Raw genomic sequence first — 16,272 nt, forward strand, 5'->3', positions numbered from 1 at the left:
CTGCATTATAATGGACTGTATGAATAACTCCATTTTACTTATGTAATAAATCACTTCACATTTCGTTTAGTGCACAGCAGCACTATAGCACAAAGGAGCAAGGATCATTGCCAAAGGAAGTAAAGAAATTGCTTCTTAGGCATGATACATTAAGGCACAGCATGAGACAACTTGTGAGCATCCCACTCTGTAACGCTTACTTTGGAAGCACATGAATATAATGAAAGGTGCAATTGAGTAGCGGAAGGAACGTGACAATTAGGCAGTAAGTAAGAAATGTAGTTTTACTTGGGATGCATTAAAGGTGGGAAGAAGTGCATTGTTCGCGCAAGATAACTGCTTTTACAAGCAGTTAAATATTCACCTTTTATTCTTGCCATTTGATTTAGTCTTGCTTAAAAAAATGCAGGCATAAAAGAATGGCATTTTAAACTAATGCAGGTGTAGTATATTTATTGCTGTATACCCAGCTCTCTGTAAGTGTTTCCCATTTTGTTAAACGCAAACGCATTATGGTGAGAGAGCAGGGAATTATGACACCAGCGTATAGCTGGGAGCCACTGGATGAACTGTCTTCTCTTCCTTTCATTGCCTTGATGTATGGAATATTACTTTGAAGTTGCTGTATCTTTCTACTTCTCCTCTACCTCATTAATAGTTTTTATTCCCTCTATCTGGTGGTGGTGACAGATGGATGCCTACGAGAGGCCCAGTCAAAGACCATGAATAGTAAAAGAGGTTAGAGTGTGCAACTCCAGCGTCATCAGAGTGCACAGCCATTGTGGAGATGAAGGCAGTAGCCATGATTCTGACTAGAGGCGACAAATATCATGGAAAGATTGATGCAGTCAACAAGATGGAGGAGAAAAGTGTTTTAGTTTCTTATTTGACTGGAGCCAGATGCAGATGTCCATAGGAAACGGTCTACAGATGAAGATTATGAGGAGATGTGGTTGTGCCTTCCATCAATGACCCCCTATAAAGTTTGTGTTCAGTCCATGTGCAGTTAAAACAAATTTGCAACACTGGTTTACAAAATCAGATTTCAAACTTTTAAAAACGAGACAAGCATCCTGAGGGTGTCACGGGGTATGTATAGTGCCCACTTTCTCACCATTAAATATTAAACACAATGCCAACATAGTAGGAATGATCATGCAGCCCTGCTACATGCCAGTTGAAAAAGGGATGATGTATGTAAGTACACCGTTATGTTCTAAACAGAATTGGGCATAATTGATAGCTCCAGCAGTGGTTCATCCACTCTACCAGTGAAGTTCATGTTACAAGAGGTTATGGTCAATAGGCTTTAATACGCCCTTAAATCTATGAACTGGAGTTGGCCAACCCTCCTCATGTTCACGTATTTCTCAGTTAAGAGAATGACGCACAATCCATGCATTCCCTTTCTCTTGTCTAAATCCTACCTGACTTAGCTTAAACAATAAGTATCAAGCTAGTGTTGCAAACGAGCCAATTGAATTTTACAAAATATCTTGCAAAAATGTAGCATATATATTTGAAATCATTCGAGAGCTAGTTGGAAGGGTGGGATCACCCTTTTTAAAGAAGGACACAGTTGTAGTCATCTTTAAAGTACTTGGCATCTTTCCAGTGGTTCGTGTGCCATCACATATAACAACTAAGAAGAAGGATTCATCAAGTAGAACATTTTGATTACAACCTATTAAACATGAACAAAAGTAAAAGGGACACTCAATGTACATGAATGAACTGTAACAGAAGTGTACTGTGCTGCACTATACAATGGCAAAGTATAATTTGTCGGTATAAAGAAGAAACATAGGACATCGAACAGGCTTCACAAATAACTATGTCAGGGTTATGGATATAGTTTTTCATGTGCAATGTAAACGGTGTTCGAGGTCAATTTTTATTGTTCTTTAACAGCTACCACCATATACTTCCAAGGGGAAACATCCTTTACACCACGGATGTTTCAACGCAGTGCTGTTACGACACTTCCTTTACAACGCAAGTCGTAACCACGACTTGCGCTGGAGGGCGCTACAGGATTAAGAATAGTATATTTACTATTCCAACACCTTCCCTAGTGTCCACGGGGACTGGTGTTAGAATAGTAAATTAAACTATTCTCGATCCGCGCCCCCAACGCAAGTCTTGTCACGACTTGCGTTGTAAAAGACGCTTTGTAACAGCACGTGTTGTGACGGTACGCGTCGTAACGTCATACATCCACTTCCAAGACTTAAGAAAGCTTCTTTATACATTCAGTTTTATGACTTTGTATTTTGGCCATTTTTTTCTGGGTGAGTAGAGTTAGACGCATTGAAGTGAAAATATTAGAACACAACACAGACTCATACTATATATCTTCCCAGCCCAATAAACTCTGAACCAGGGCAACATAATTCGTTACAAGGAAACAAGGAGCGCCTTTTGAAATCAGAAGCAGAAATAAGTAGCAGAAACTATAAAGGTCATTGAGCCACCATATTACTTGAGGACAGAAGGAAAAAGCATCTAGGTTAATTATTTTGAGGGCTTAGTGAAAATCCAAGGGATGAGGAAATATGTTTGAGTTGCCAACCAATAGAGTTTCAAGCTTTTGAAAGAGTGAACAATGGGTAAAGAGTAGTAGAACCTCCCAAAATGTTTTTTCACTCCCCTGGCCATTTGTAGCGAACACTGGGTAGGAAACCTCTTTGCTATAGCAAAACCCTTGCCACTCCCAAGTAGCAAGCCACATCAAGAATCATATGAAATAATTAATAATTATTCAAATGGATACATGCATTTGACCTGGTCAAGGTTAGTGCTTCTTAACTCATCTCTCCTCCAGAGAAGGAAGTGTTGAAAATAACAGCCCTTTCCTCTCTTTCCTTAGGAACATTCAAAGTGTGTGTGGTTATTTAAAGAGGGGTTCCAGTTCTCCTCCCTGAGAGCAGAGTGGGGTTGGAAATGGGGCGCATTGGGTCACTGCCTGAGAGCAGAGACAAAGGATAGGTCAAAACCCTCTTAGGTACAGCAGAGTCTTGCCCCATTCACAAACTCTGGCTCTGCTCTCTGGCTCCAGCTATATGTCTGGGACCAAAATAATACTAGCTGAGAAAATAAATAAGGGATAGTTCAACTCCCAAGGTTATGCATAGTCTACACACCCTATCTTGGTTTATCTAACCTCTATGTAAAGAATAGTACAGTTTTGCTGAATTCTGGGCCACTCCTCTAATTTCCTATAGGATCGTTGCAAAGATCTCTTGTGCTGATTGGTTCAATTTCCTCCCTGTGGGTGATCCATAGTCTCAGGAGAGGTTCAAGCCATGCCTCCATTAAAAGTGACCGGACTACAGTTCTGCATTGGTGACAGTCTTGGCCAGGCACATTTGAGTTCAGTAGGCTTATTCACTGGTGAAATTAGTAAAATGAAATCTGAGTCACTGAAATATAAGATCATAGTTATGTTTACCTCTTTACAAGAAGAGGTACCTCATTTCAGAAAGTATTCAGACGAGAGATTCAAGAATCGCATGTAGAACTAGAAATTGGAGGAAAATGAGGAAAGTTGACAAACTAATTTGAAGAAAACATCAGAAATGCTGTGAGAAGGGAAAGATGCAGGAACCTTAAGTCATTTCATATTATTGAAAAGAAGAGATAGGAAGCAGCTGGCTCATAGGTGACTGCACCACCAAGCTAGTCACAATGGTATATCCTATTGCCCACCTCAAGTGATCTGCTGCTTGTAGATCACAAAAACTAACAGGACTTAGTTTGGTTGGATGAGAGGCAATATATAGAAAACAAACATTTAGGCATGTGCGAATATGTAAACACAGGCAATTACAGATGAATCCATTTTGGGATGGCTTTATTCTCTGTTGTGCTTCACAAGGTATACACAGCCAACGCATTTCGCCCAAACCGGTGTGGTAGTTGCCAGTGACCGGATAGTTTCTACTGACCAGGCTCATCAACGTCGCTAACCGACCAGGCACGGAGTTTCAACATGCGGTGAATGCCGCTTTTGAAAATTGTATTAATTACCATCCGGTCACTGGCAACTACCACGTCAGTAATACCGAACCCAGTGTTGACTGACCATTGGAGGACCAGCTACACTTTCATCTGGTCTTCTTTCTCGCTCTACCTTGAGCTTATAGTAAATGCATTAGGATTCATCTCAAGTCGACCTTCTTGGATAAACACGCTATCTGATACGCCTTTCCTTACATACTATACTGCCCTGAAGATGCCCATGTTTGGGGGAAACGCTTTGGCTGTGCATACCTTGTGAAGCACAACAGAGAATAAAGACATCCCAAAATTGATTCATCTGTAATTGCCTGTGCTTACATATTCACATGTGCCTAAATATTTGTTTTCTATATATTGCCTCTCATCCAACCAAACTAACTCATTTCATATTATCGTTACTATATGTATATATATTTTACACATAAATCTGATATTTGTAAACTGAAAGAAATTGTGTTGTTGGTTGGCTGAGGTATAAGCCCCGGTTAAGCAGCAGCAATCACAATCCTTGTCAGTGAAAGAAAGGCACAAGCAAACATCAAATGAGCCTGTATCCACCCTCTCGGTAGCTTGGTAGAGCCACATCTAACTTAGAGGCAATGTGTAAAGTATTTGTGCAACGCTTCAAACAGTAGAACAGTGAAAACACACCACAAAAGGAGCCCACAACAGATTAAAGACTGCAATGCGGAGTCCTGCATCACTGTTGAGGCTGGCGTTGAGGAGAGGTGGGAGGACCTGGGCTGTGGAATTGCCATGCTGTCAGGGCGATGCATCAATTCTGAGGACTAGAGGAGTGACGCAGATCTTTTCAACAGGTCCAATCCACGCAGCAGCAATGCATCAATTCTGTTAAGGGATGTGCCGGTAAGCCAAGGAGATGCGTCAGTTCGGCTCGGGCATGCACTGCTCAGAAGAGCAGATGCCCTGGCTCCACTGGCATGCACATTAAGGCCCCTTCCAAAGGTCTAGGACTTAGGTGGCACCGCTTGGCAGGGTAGACTCACAGATGGCAGAGTCCAGGTGCAAGTGTACTGCTCTGGAGAAACTAGCTTTTCCACTACCATGGTCTGGTTATCTCCCATGTCCCTAAGAGCAGTATGAGGGATCAAATTAACTCATCTGGTGCAAGTGATAACTCCCTCTCTCAGGGATCTGAAGCCGGCCCTCTGGTTCTATCTCCCATCTAAGGGAGATCAAGGCATAGTCGATGACCTGCCTTTGCAGACTACTTACTCCTAAGGTCACATTGGCCACTTCTGTAGAGGACCGACCAGTGGGGGTTACCTTAGACAGACAGGGTCCACCTGCTTATGTCCTACCTGGGAGCACTCAAAGCAGTGGGGTTGGAAATGGGGCGCATTGGGTCACTGCCTGAATATATGTCATTTTAACGTATACCAATACATCGCAGTCATGACAACAACAGGGTTGTTACATCGCATAAGATTATATTCAACTTAGGAATAGTATAATTTACTATTCCTCTTCTAGTTTTTGCAACAGCAGGGAAGGTGTTAGATGGAAATCCAATACCTTCTGCCCTCTACAGCAAGGCGTTGTAATGCCTTGCTATGCAATGGTATGCAATGTAACAACACGGTCGTTGTAACTACCATGCAATTTAACGCATGTGAAGTAAACAATGTCTCTCCCACCACCCACCAGAACCACTCCCCTGTTTCTCAGATAGGACCTGGGAACCCTTTCCTCCTTCATTACTCTGGGACTTGCCTGGGTCATCTTTAACATTTCCCTCATTCTGCGTGGGGGAACCTTAACCACCCTTCTTGGGTTCACTCCAAGGAACCTTCTTTGGCACTCTGGTACTGACCCAGGGGGTTGCCTCCCCGGCAAGCTTCCTAGGGTCAGTCAGCTTGCTATTAACCAGGATCTGGCACAGCTGGGTAAAGCAGGAACTTATAACCCATTGTAATCATTAACCCTCCAGCATCACACCCAACCATTCAGTGCATTACTGGAGTAGTTTACAAAATCCACCCGTGACTGGTTGGGGAGCTTCTGATTGTCTCTGAACCTTTGCTGGTACTTTCTATGGGTCAGCCCAAGCATAGCAATCAAGATGGCTTTCATAAGGGTGTACCAGGTTTGGTCCCCAACCTCGAATATAAGAAGTGTGTCCCACCCTACTATAGGCATGTGTTTCCACAAACCACCACTGTAATGCTCTTCTGGGATCTGGGGAACTCTCAGGGCTACCTCGTAGGCAGAAAACATGTGGTGATATCATCCCAATCCACATAACTGGGCACCAGATCCTTGGGGATGCGGACCCTTTTGTCTCCGGAAGACATTGCAGGTGTGCTGCGACCATCACTGCTGAACTCTACCTGCCTGGCCTTGATGTCCAGGTCCCCAAGTCTTAGTTCATGAGCCAGTAACAAGTGCTTCTCCTCCAGGGCAATTTCAGTTTTCTCCTCCATGGGCAGTTTCCTTCCCTTCATCCTTAACTTGGATATATACAGCTAGAATCGCCTTTCCTCCCTCCTCCTCTCTGCCAGCTCCTCTGGAGACAGGCTTCAGAAAGAGACCCTGCTCCCTGCCTTGGCAAGATCTCCATTCTAGGGGTCAAGTCATCCCCTTCCACTGCAGTTGGCTCCTCAGGAAGGTCTTCTGCAGACCCCTCCATCTCATCATCCTCTCCTGTGGCTTCAACCAGTGTTTTGTGGGTATGTGCACCTTTTGCAACTCCACCTTCCTGGTGGTGCTCTTGGTAGGAAGTCCACCCTCCTTGGAGAAATCTTTAAGCGGGGATACAGTTTAGATAACCCTGTTTGCCAGCTCAAACTTCATTCTTGCAGATTAGGTCTCAAGCACAACAGTCAGACAAATAATTTAGAAAAACAAATAGGCCAGGAAGAATTTAAACTGAAATTGATCTCAGATTATCTATGTGGGTTGGTAGTGTAACAGAAAGTTACTGTATGGCAATGCACAAAAACAAGTTCAAGCCTCACTGCTGAACACCATCATATACATGATGCAGTAGTATTTCTATTGTCAACTGCCCAGTATGCTTGTAGGGCAAACCATTACATGTTGCAGGGAAGAGCTTCTGTGGGTTATCTTCAGGATGGAAATGGACTGCAACTTTCAAAATCATTTACATATATGGCAGCAATAAAGTGTAGCACACATTAATCGTTTAGCAGCTACTAGACACAAATATAATCAGTTGTTGTGCAATATCAGGTCTGTTTTTGTGTCTTTCTTCAATTAACCCACAAACCTCCCCTCCTTCAGCGCCTGACTCCCACCATCTAGAACTACTTATCTGTGATGAGCAGCAATGTTTCTGTCATTACCCACCTAGTGTGTTCACTGTGCTGTTACTGAAGCGTCTATGTCTGTCTGCCATTTAAATGGCCTACTTTAGGGAACGCATCAATTAGCACAGAGCACCTACATAAAGTCCTTGTATTTTTATTCTGGTAGTAGCTGCCACAGTGGCTTTAAGATTGTGAATTCCATGTACAGAGATCTAAATTGCTTCATCTAATGTCAACAGTGAGTGAGCAACATCAGGGAAGGCTGTCTGTTCCATAATGAATTTTTACCCTAATTACCATACCTGTTTATAAGCAGGACGTGCTGTAGCATTGCAATGCATGCTGACTATGTGTTCGTACATTTCACTGCTATTCTAATCAGCATAATTTCTCTCAAACCCACACACTTCCACGCCACACAATTCGACTCTACATGTTTCTATTCCACACCACATAATTCAACAATAAACCACATAATTGAAATCAACAACACAATAACACAACACATCACATTCATTAAATTTACCCAACAGAATTCCACATCATGCCACAAAATAATTCAGCCTACCACATAATTAAACTCTACTACAAATTACTCCACAACACAAAATACGAAAACATTTATTTACACTCTATCACACATAATTCCAGTACACTCAATACCAAGTAATTACTATCTACATAATTCCACTGCAAACCATGCCACATAATTCCACTACATCAATCCACTCTACGTGCTCAATTCCAGAACTAACAATTCTAATACAACATCCATAATTCCACTCCACACCACATCCATCCACTCCACTCTAAACCAAAACACAAGGGTAAAAGACATTGTCATTTACAATGCCAATAGCTTTAACTCTCACAAATGTGAGACTTATTGCATTACAAATGCTTGTTGCTTTTACCTTTAAGAGCTCTTCATAGGTGATGATGAAGAAGTTATTTTGGTCCTTCATCTTCATCCATCCTTTAACATGATCAAACCAGCTACCATAAGGAACTGAAAGAGAAAAAGGGATATAACTAGGTCTGATATTTCAACACTTGTACAGTTAACATTTCTGATCAAGCTGTGGATAATAAACGAGTTTGGGAGTTCAGCTGAATATAAGCACAGGATAAGCAAAAGATAATGTTAATTGTATCACTTGCTCTACTATCTCGCAGAAGATAGATTTTCCCCCCACCTTGTAACCCATTATGCTTTATCTGACTATCAGGTGAATGCATATAAGTGTGATCCATAGCTAGGGATTCAGAAGGTGGATCTTTCATTGATGTGCACACTTTCAATTAGAATGAAGGGACAATTAATAAAGTGCAAAATGTTTATCTTCCCTTCCTTCATAAAATGGCAACTAATATATTGTCTAGGTGTGTTATCTCCTGTGTGAGAACATCAGATTACTTTTTGGTGAGGAAACATTAATTCTTAAATACATTTTTAAACAAGTGTTGCCAATACCAATCGGTCTTGCTTAGAAATGAAAGTGCTTTCTATGTCAGTGTAGACACTAAATAAGTTATTGTACATGCACGCTGTCACTCATCTTTATACTCATGCATCCATTCATCCATCCACTTACTCATTTGTGCATTCATCCTCTAGCACAACACAATATAAAGTACACACAAACTCAACAATAAATGCAATAAATGCAAGATAAATTAAAAGAATGCAAGTAGGTTAAAAACCATGGTGCCATCCGAACATTGCGGGTGTCTGTCTTGCAGTGGTACTGTACGTAATCTAATGCTGTCATAAAGCTTCAGCAGGGAAGCCATGCTTAGAACCAACGTAACAGCCATCTAGGAGTTGTGAAATATTGTTACACTATGGACAACAGCATTCCATAACAGTCACCTAGTTAAGAGGAAGTGTTTGGGTGGGATACTGTGCAGTACAAATGAAATGAGTGGCAAGCAATTGACTTGTTAATACTGCCTGGGGAGCTGTAGTTTCTGTTTTAGAAAAAGACAATATGAAAAGAGGAGAAGCAAATAAATTCTAGGCGAACTATAAAAGAAGAACAGTGTCATGGATGAAAGCACACTGTAACTGATAATCAGACAGACCGTTGGCAGACGGGAGCTACCCAAAAGACCCTGTGTGTATTTATCTATCTTATGTATCTATCTGTAGATCTATCTTTCTATTTTTCTCTATAGATCTATTTATAGATATTCATATAGATCGTTATAGATATAGATAGACAGTATGTGTGTGTATGTAAAAATATAGATAGATAGATTTACAGACAGACAGACAGACAGACAGACAGACAGACAGATAGATAGATATATAGATAGGCATACTTATGGATATGTGGGTTATTTAATTATTATTTCCATTACAAGGTCCTGGTACACATCTAAGCCTATCAGGAATTTTGAAGAGATTCTGGCAAGATTTATTACAGAGAAAATATTTTACCTTTAAGTTTCATCAAATGGGGTAACGTTACACAAACACTCTTCCCTACAAAGTTATTCTGAGAGATTTCTGCTTGCTTCAACATGGTGAAAAAACAATCGACCCTTAAATACATCAGGCCTTCTGTGTTTGTCTTAACCTTTTTATGATAAACAGATAAGAAGAATGGCATCACAAATATATTCTACTAGCGAACCAATCAGGCCCTTAGCTCTTGTCACAATAACCAACTTAGGTCCACTGAATTGAGCTTAAGCTTCCCCAAAAGGGAACCATCTGGCATTTAGTCGTAAGGTAGAAAAGTATGCAAAATTACAGTTCTCGTAAAAGGGTCCAACAAGGTTTCTCACAGTGCAAATCTTCTAGAATCATGGTGTGTTAAAGAGGATAACAAGCACGAAAACCCTTGCCTACTATGGTAATCTATGAGATTGCATGTAACAAAATACCCATGTGTAGGATTAACAGAGTATCAACAATTCACCGGTAAATTCCAATAGGTTTTGGCATATTCTTTTCAAAGTCAGTATGTCAGGCCTACTCCCTCTATCAAAACTTTTAATTAGAAATAATCAGCCCTATAACCCTTTAACATTGGTTTGTCATGATAACCAGCTTAAACCTACTGTATTGGGCATGAGCTTTCCCCCAAGGTAACCATTCGGTATTTTGTAAGAAAATTACGAAAATGCACAAAAGTACAGTAGTACAAAAACAATGCAAAATCTCTCCTAATACAGCCAAATAAGAATACCGTAGTGCAAATCTTTTTATCTCCATTGTTTTTTAGATGGGTCAAAAACGTTTTCCCACCACTATAGCCTGCTAGATTCTGTCCAAATAAATACTTGCATACAGGCTTTAGCACAGTGTTAGGACAATCACACTTAGATGCCTTTTAGAACATTCATTTCACAATAAATTAATCAGGCCTACTTGCTTTGTCATACCATTTCATTATATGCTCATCACACCCTAGGAATTTGACGTAACCTTTCCCATAAACTAATATGGCCTATATACTTTACCATTGACTTGACACTATAAGTAACAGAGGCCTACTAAAGTATGCGTACATTGGAAATCATCAGTTATACAGTTATAACATAATTCCCTCTCAAGAGGGTTCAAAATGTTCTAACAAGAATCATCACAGGGAAAATCTTCAACCCTCAGGAATTGTCCGAGTGGGTGATCAACACAAAAACCCTTGCCTAATACAATAATCTGTGAGATCATATTGAACAAAAGACTTTTCTGACTGTAACGCAATACAAAAGCAACCCACTATTCAAGACCTTCTGGTTGTAAAATTCTTTTCATAATAAATATGCTAGGTCTACTGCCATTGTCATCACTTTTCAAACTACGCATATCAGACTTTTTACATCAGGCCTACAGCTTGACACTGTAACCAGCTCAGGGTTACCGACCTGAGCGTAAGCTTTTCCACAAAGCAATCATGGGCACACAATCATGAAATTAAAAGGTAAACAAAAATTACAGTTGATTAAACAAAATACTATCTCTCCTTGAAGAGCCAAACAAGGATTCTCACAGAGCAAATTTTCCATATTCACGGTGTGTAATAGAGGGTAAACAACATTAAAATCCTTGCCTAATACAGTAATTTATGCAATTCCATTAAAAAAAGTACTTCTCTGCTTCCTTTCAAATCGAGTAATAACAATCCAAACTTAAGTACAATTATGTCAACATATGTTTTCCACAATAAATACGTCAGACTTACTTCCTTTCTTCTGAACTTTTCCTAACAAATAGATTAGGCCTGTAGTCATTATCACTGGCTTGCCTCCACAACCTGCGCAGGCCTGTTGTATTGAGTATACCTTTGTCACAAGCCAAAACGTGCAATGCAAGCAGTCTTTTTAATGGAAGCTTTCAACAACAGCCTAATCAAATCAAATGAAAAAATAACATGAGGGTGGAGCCTAAGCCCATTGCTGAGCAGTGTTGACAGCTCTTTTTGTGTTGATCACATTAGGTAAAATGAATGCTATGTTATCAAACCAGACCTAAAAATGACCCAGATCACAATTTTGCAATACAAACATCAGGTGAACCATTAATGGAAAGTTCTAAGGAAGTACTTACGCTATGTTATCCCCATTATAAAGAAATATAAACTTGTCTGCAATAAAAAATAAACCTTCTAATGATCTTTTTCTATTCCATTTGTAGGAGACCCTCCCCCTTCATGATACCATTATGTGATATATATATATACACATACACACACATACATATATACATATGCAAGCATGCATATATACATATATACACACACACACACACAAACACACTAGGTTTTTACACGTTTCAAATTCCTATGATAAAAAAACCTACTGGGGGACGCCAGTAGGTAGATATAGTTAGGACCTATTTTCCATAGGAAATCCGCAACATTCTATTTGGAATAACTTTGGCGCTGGTTGACGAATCTGCGAAATTCTCGAAACTGGTGGTGCGCTCCGGTTCGCTCCTATCCTGAAAGTCTCAGGATGATTTGTGAAGTGGGGGCCGAGAAAAAAGTGGGGTCCCAAAACGTGTTTTCTCCATGCAATTTTCCATAGGTACCGTTCATCGCGGCTACAGTCCGAACTGTTGAACGGAATTACACCAAATTTGGCAAAGTTGTAGTCCTCAGTTCAGACTCGTGCCTTTTGCTTAACTAATGTAAATCCGTTCAGTAGTTCCTGAGGAAATGACATTTAAAAGTACATTTATATCTATGACCGCGGAGGATCTGCGGACCTTGCCGTGCACGAGCTGCATGCTAATTGGTTGTCAACACTTCAAACCAGGAAGTGTTGGCAGCCATCTTGTGCCTAGGTAGAATCGAGGCACAAGAAACCTATAAAAATAAATAGCGCAAAACGCGAAAAGGGGGCAGGGTAGAAACACCCGACCCCCTAGGCTTGTTCAGGGGGTCCCACAAGGAACTTCAAGGCTGAAAAATTATGATTTATTTCTAAACATTGTCAAAATCCGCGTGGATCCTACCGATAAAAAAAAACCAAATCGCGGGCTTCCGCGCTTCAAGGCTAATTAGCCCCCGGGAAGGGCCAAATCCTGGGGGCATGCTAAAAATGTATGGGGGGGGGGCAAATCCCCCACCACACTGCCCCAGGGAACGCCACCCTGGGGCTTTATTATAATATACGCGGGGGCTCGCGGCCCCCCCGCAGCCCCGGGGACCGCCACTCCCGGAGCTTATTGAAATGTGGTGGGGGGGCTCTCAGGCCCCCAAGCCCCGCGAACCGCCACCACCGGGGCTTTTTTTTAATTTTAATTTTGGGGTGAGGCCCTGGGGGATGGGGACCCCAGGGCCCAGATAAAGTAAAAGAAATGGGGACCACACTACAGATTCCGATTTACTCACATGTCATCAGGACATACCTCAGTGCTATATCTTTGAGCCCACTACTGTTCCTGGAAAGTAATTCTAACCGCACTTACCAGTAACTTGAATTTCCTTCCATAGGCTAACATTGACTGGTTTCACTTGGAAATTCTTCTAATTGTGGAGTTTTGGAACTTACAAATATTCCTCTAAAATCAGCCAAACTACGAATTCGGATTTACTCACATGTCATCAGGACAGACCTCAGTGCTGGATCTTTGTTTTGTTATGTTATGTTTTGTTATAATATGTTATAACTATTTGTATAGCGCAACTGTTACCAAAGAGGTGTCCTGGCGCTGGGAGAAGCCCTAAACAAGAAGTTAAGCCGAATGGGGAGATCATTGCATTGGTTAGATTACTTTAGCGAAAAGCCAGGTTTTAAGTGGTTTTCTAAAAACAAGGAGGTTGGTTGTGCTTCTTAGTGAAAAAGGAAGTGTATTCCAGGCTTTTGCGGCATTGACTGTGATGCTTCTGCCTCTCCAGTTAGCTTTTTTCACCCTAGGTACAGTTACCAGTTTGGCGTTAGAGGAGCGTAATGTTCTAGTAGGGGTGTACCAGTGGGTCAGTTGTTTAAGGAATTCTGGCCCTATTCCATGAAGGGCCTTGAAAACCAAGCACAAGGCTTTAAATTGAATATGTTTCCTTACTGGAAGCCAATGTAAGGCTTTAATTTGGGCAGAGATGGATTCAGGTCTGGGTGTACTGGTGAGTAGTCTAGCCGCAGCGTTCTGAAGAACCTAATTTATTCAGAGATCGCTCATGTATTTTTAGATACAGACTGTTGCAGTAATCCAGCCTGGGCATAGTTAGAGCGTTAACAACATTTTTTTTTGCTGCTTTAGGGAGAAGTGGCAATATTTTTTTGCAAGATTTTAAAATATAAGTAGTGGTGGAGACCACTTTATTAATCTGGTCCCTGCAGCTCAGTTTCTCATCAATCCAGAAGCCAAGATTTTTCACTTTTCTAACTGGCATGGGAAGCTGGCCCATGTCAGAAGTCCAGCAGTCTGGCGTCCAGAGATTAGGATTATTTCCAAACAAAACCACCTCCATTTTGTTGGAATTTAATTTCAGATAATTTTGGGCCATTTAACCCCCCAGGGCACTCAAACAACTTTGAAGTCTCAAGGAGGTTGCCTGAGTGCCTCCTGGAAGAAGGTTCACCACCACCACCTTGGGTGTCGTCGGCGTATGATGTTAGTGTGAACCCAAAAGATTCAATAAGGGGTGCCAGTGAGGAGACATAAATATTAAAAAGGGTTGGGCTCAAAGATGAGCCCTGTGGAACACCACAAGGCAGAGAGAATGGCTTTGCTTCAAATTCCTCAAGAACTACAGTTTGTACTCTATCTGTAAAAAATGAGTTGAGAAGTTTCCAGGCCGAGCCCTTCACTCCTATCTCCTGTAAACTGTCCATCAATACCACGTGATGGACCCTGTCGAATGCCGCTGAGAGGTCCAACATAATCAGTGCAGCATTTCCTCCTTGATCTAAAATCATTCTAATCTCCTCAGTGGATTTCACGAGTGCCACTTCCGTACTGTGGCCTCCTCAAAACCCAAACTGAGTTGGGTCTAGTGCCTGAGTGTCTAGCAGAAAGGTGTTCAATTGAGCATGAATGTTCCTTTCTACGACCTTTGCTGGGAGAGGGATTCTAGAAATAGGTCTGAAGTTGTTAGAAACGGGGAGTGATAAGATATTCCCCTCCCGAGGTATCGCACCTCACGGATCTTAGGCGCCATTGCCGCCTTAAGCAGCACATAATCCAGCCTATACAGGCTACTGTAAGCCGCCGAGACATGAGGATAATGCGTGGCCGTCGGGTTGCGCATGCGCCAACCGTCTATCAAACCCAGCGCTGCCATAAAATCGGGCAACCATTTCTGAGATTGTCTAAGCGCACAAGGCGGGCTACGATCCATCTCGCCACTGCATTAAAATCACCGCCACACACCAAATCCCCAAGAGGCAGAGAGAGGAAGATGCTGCCCAAATCACAATAGGTCTCATTCTGCAGGCCAGGTGGTACGTATACCGACAATAGAGTAACCGTCTGGCCCCCGACCTGCCATGAGACACCTGCATATCTACCCCTCTGATCGATCCAAGTACCCTGTACCGACAACTGGAATGAGTTCTTGACCAGGATCCCAACACCCCTGGAACCAGTAGTGAATCCTGCGTGTGCCACTAATTTATACCCACCCTTGTGGAGTGCCAAACATCTATTACCAATTAAGTGCGTCTCTTGCAGTAATACCACATCTGGAGAATGTCGCCTAATAAGCTGACTCACCATCCCTCTCTTAATCTTGTCCCCCAGACCATTCACGTTCGAACTCAATACTTTCATCCCCGACCCTCTAATACTACGTGTCTCCGTACCCATGCAAAACAAATCTCGCAACAATGTCATCACCTGAGATCAAAAATAAAATAAACCACACTCACCCTCCCACACATTCCACAACAACACTCCCCACCCTCTACCAACCACCCTGCACCCCTGTACTCGGCATTCGCCAAACCCCAACTCGCAGTGTGCCTGTCGCCTCATACTCTAACTAATCAACTATCTAAATATAGATCTGAGGAGGAGTACAGCGCCCCCATTCCCCAGCCCGCCCAGGACAAACACCAGTACAAATCTCAATCCAGGAAGACGTGCGCCTCAACAAAGTGTCTCACCACTGCCCCCCCAGACGATCAGCACCACACCATAGTCCATGCCCGTAAACGACATCACTGTTCCTGTGGGCCTTCTTCATCTTCGCCACTGCGCCCCTGCGGCTCTGTCCATGCAGGAAGACCATCAACCCAATCCGACACCACCTCAGGATTATCGAAAAACCAGACCTTTCCCTGAGCCTCGACTCGGAGCTTGGCAGGGAACATCATAGCATATTTGTACCCTTTGTGCCTGAGTCTCAGCTTAACTCCAAGAAAGCTTTGCCGCTGTCTCTGTACTTTCTGGGTAAAGTCCGGGTAGAAGTTGAGGGTTGAATTTTCATACTTCAAAGGTCCCTCCAACCTGGAGGCCTGCAGGATAGCGTCCCTGTCCCTGAAACTGAGGACCCTCGCAATCATCGGT

General features: G+C 42.2%; 1 protein-coding gene across 2 annotated transcripts in view; it reads right to left on the reverse strand.

Annotated features, from left to right (window-relative positions):
- The window catches only part of LOC147701768 (sulfotransferase 2B1-like), a 355,754-nt gene that overhangs the window by 65,671 nt on the left and 273,811 nt on the right, over positions 1-16,272 (reverse strand). For both annotated transcript variants that reach the window (XM_086930394.1, XM_086930395.1), the window contains exon 5: positions 8,225-8,319. In XM_086930394.1, the coding sequence (XP_086786520.1) occupies positions 8,225-8,319 (95 nt within the window). The remainder of the gene's footprint in view (positions 1-8,224; positions 8,320-16,272) is intronic.

This window comes from Lissotriton vulgaris, chromosome 7, assembly GCF_964263255.1.
Source record: "Lissotriton vulgaris chromosome 7, aLisVul1.2, whole genome shotgun sequence".
Classification (NCBI taxonomy): Eukaryota; Metazoa; Chordata; class Amphibia; order Caudata; family Salamandridae; genus Lissotriton; species Lissotriton vulgaris.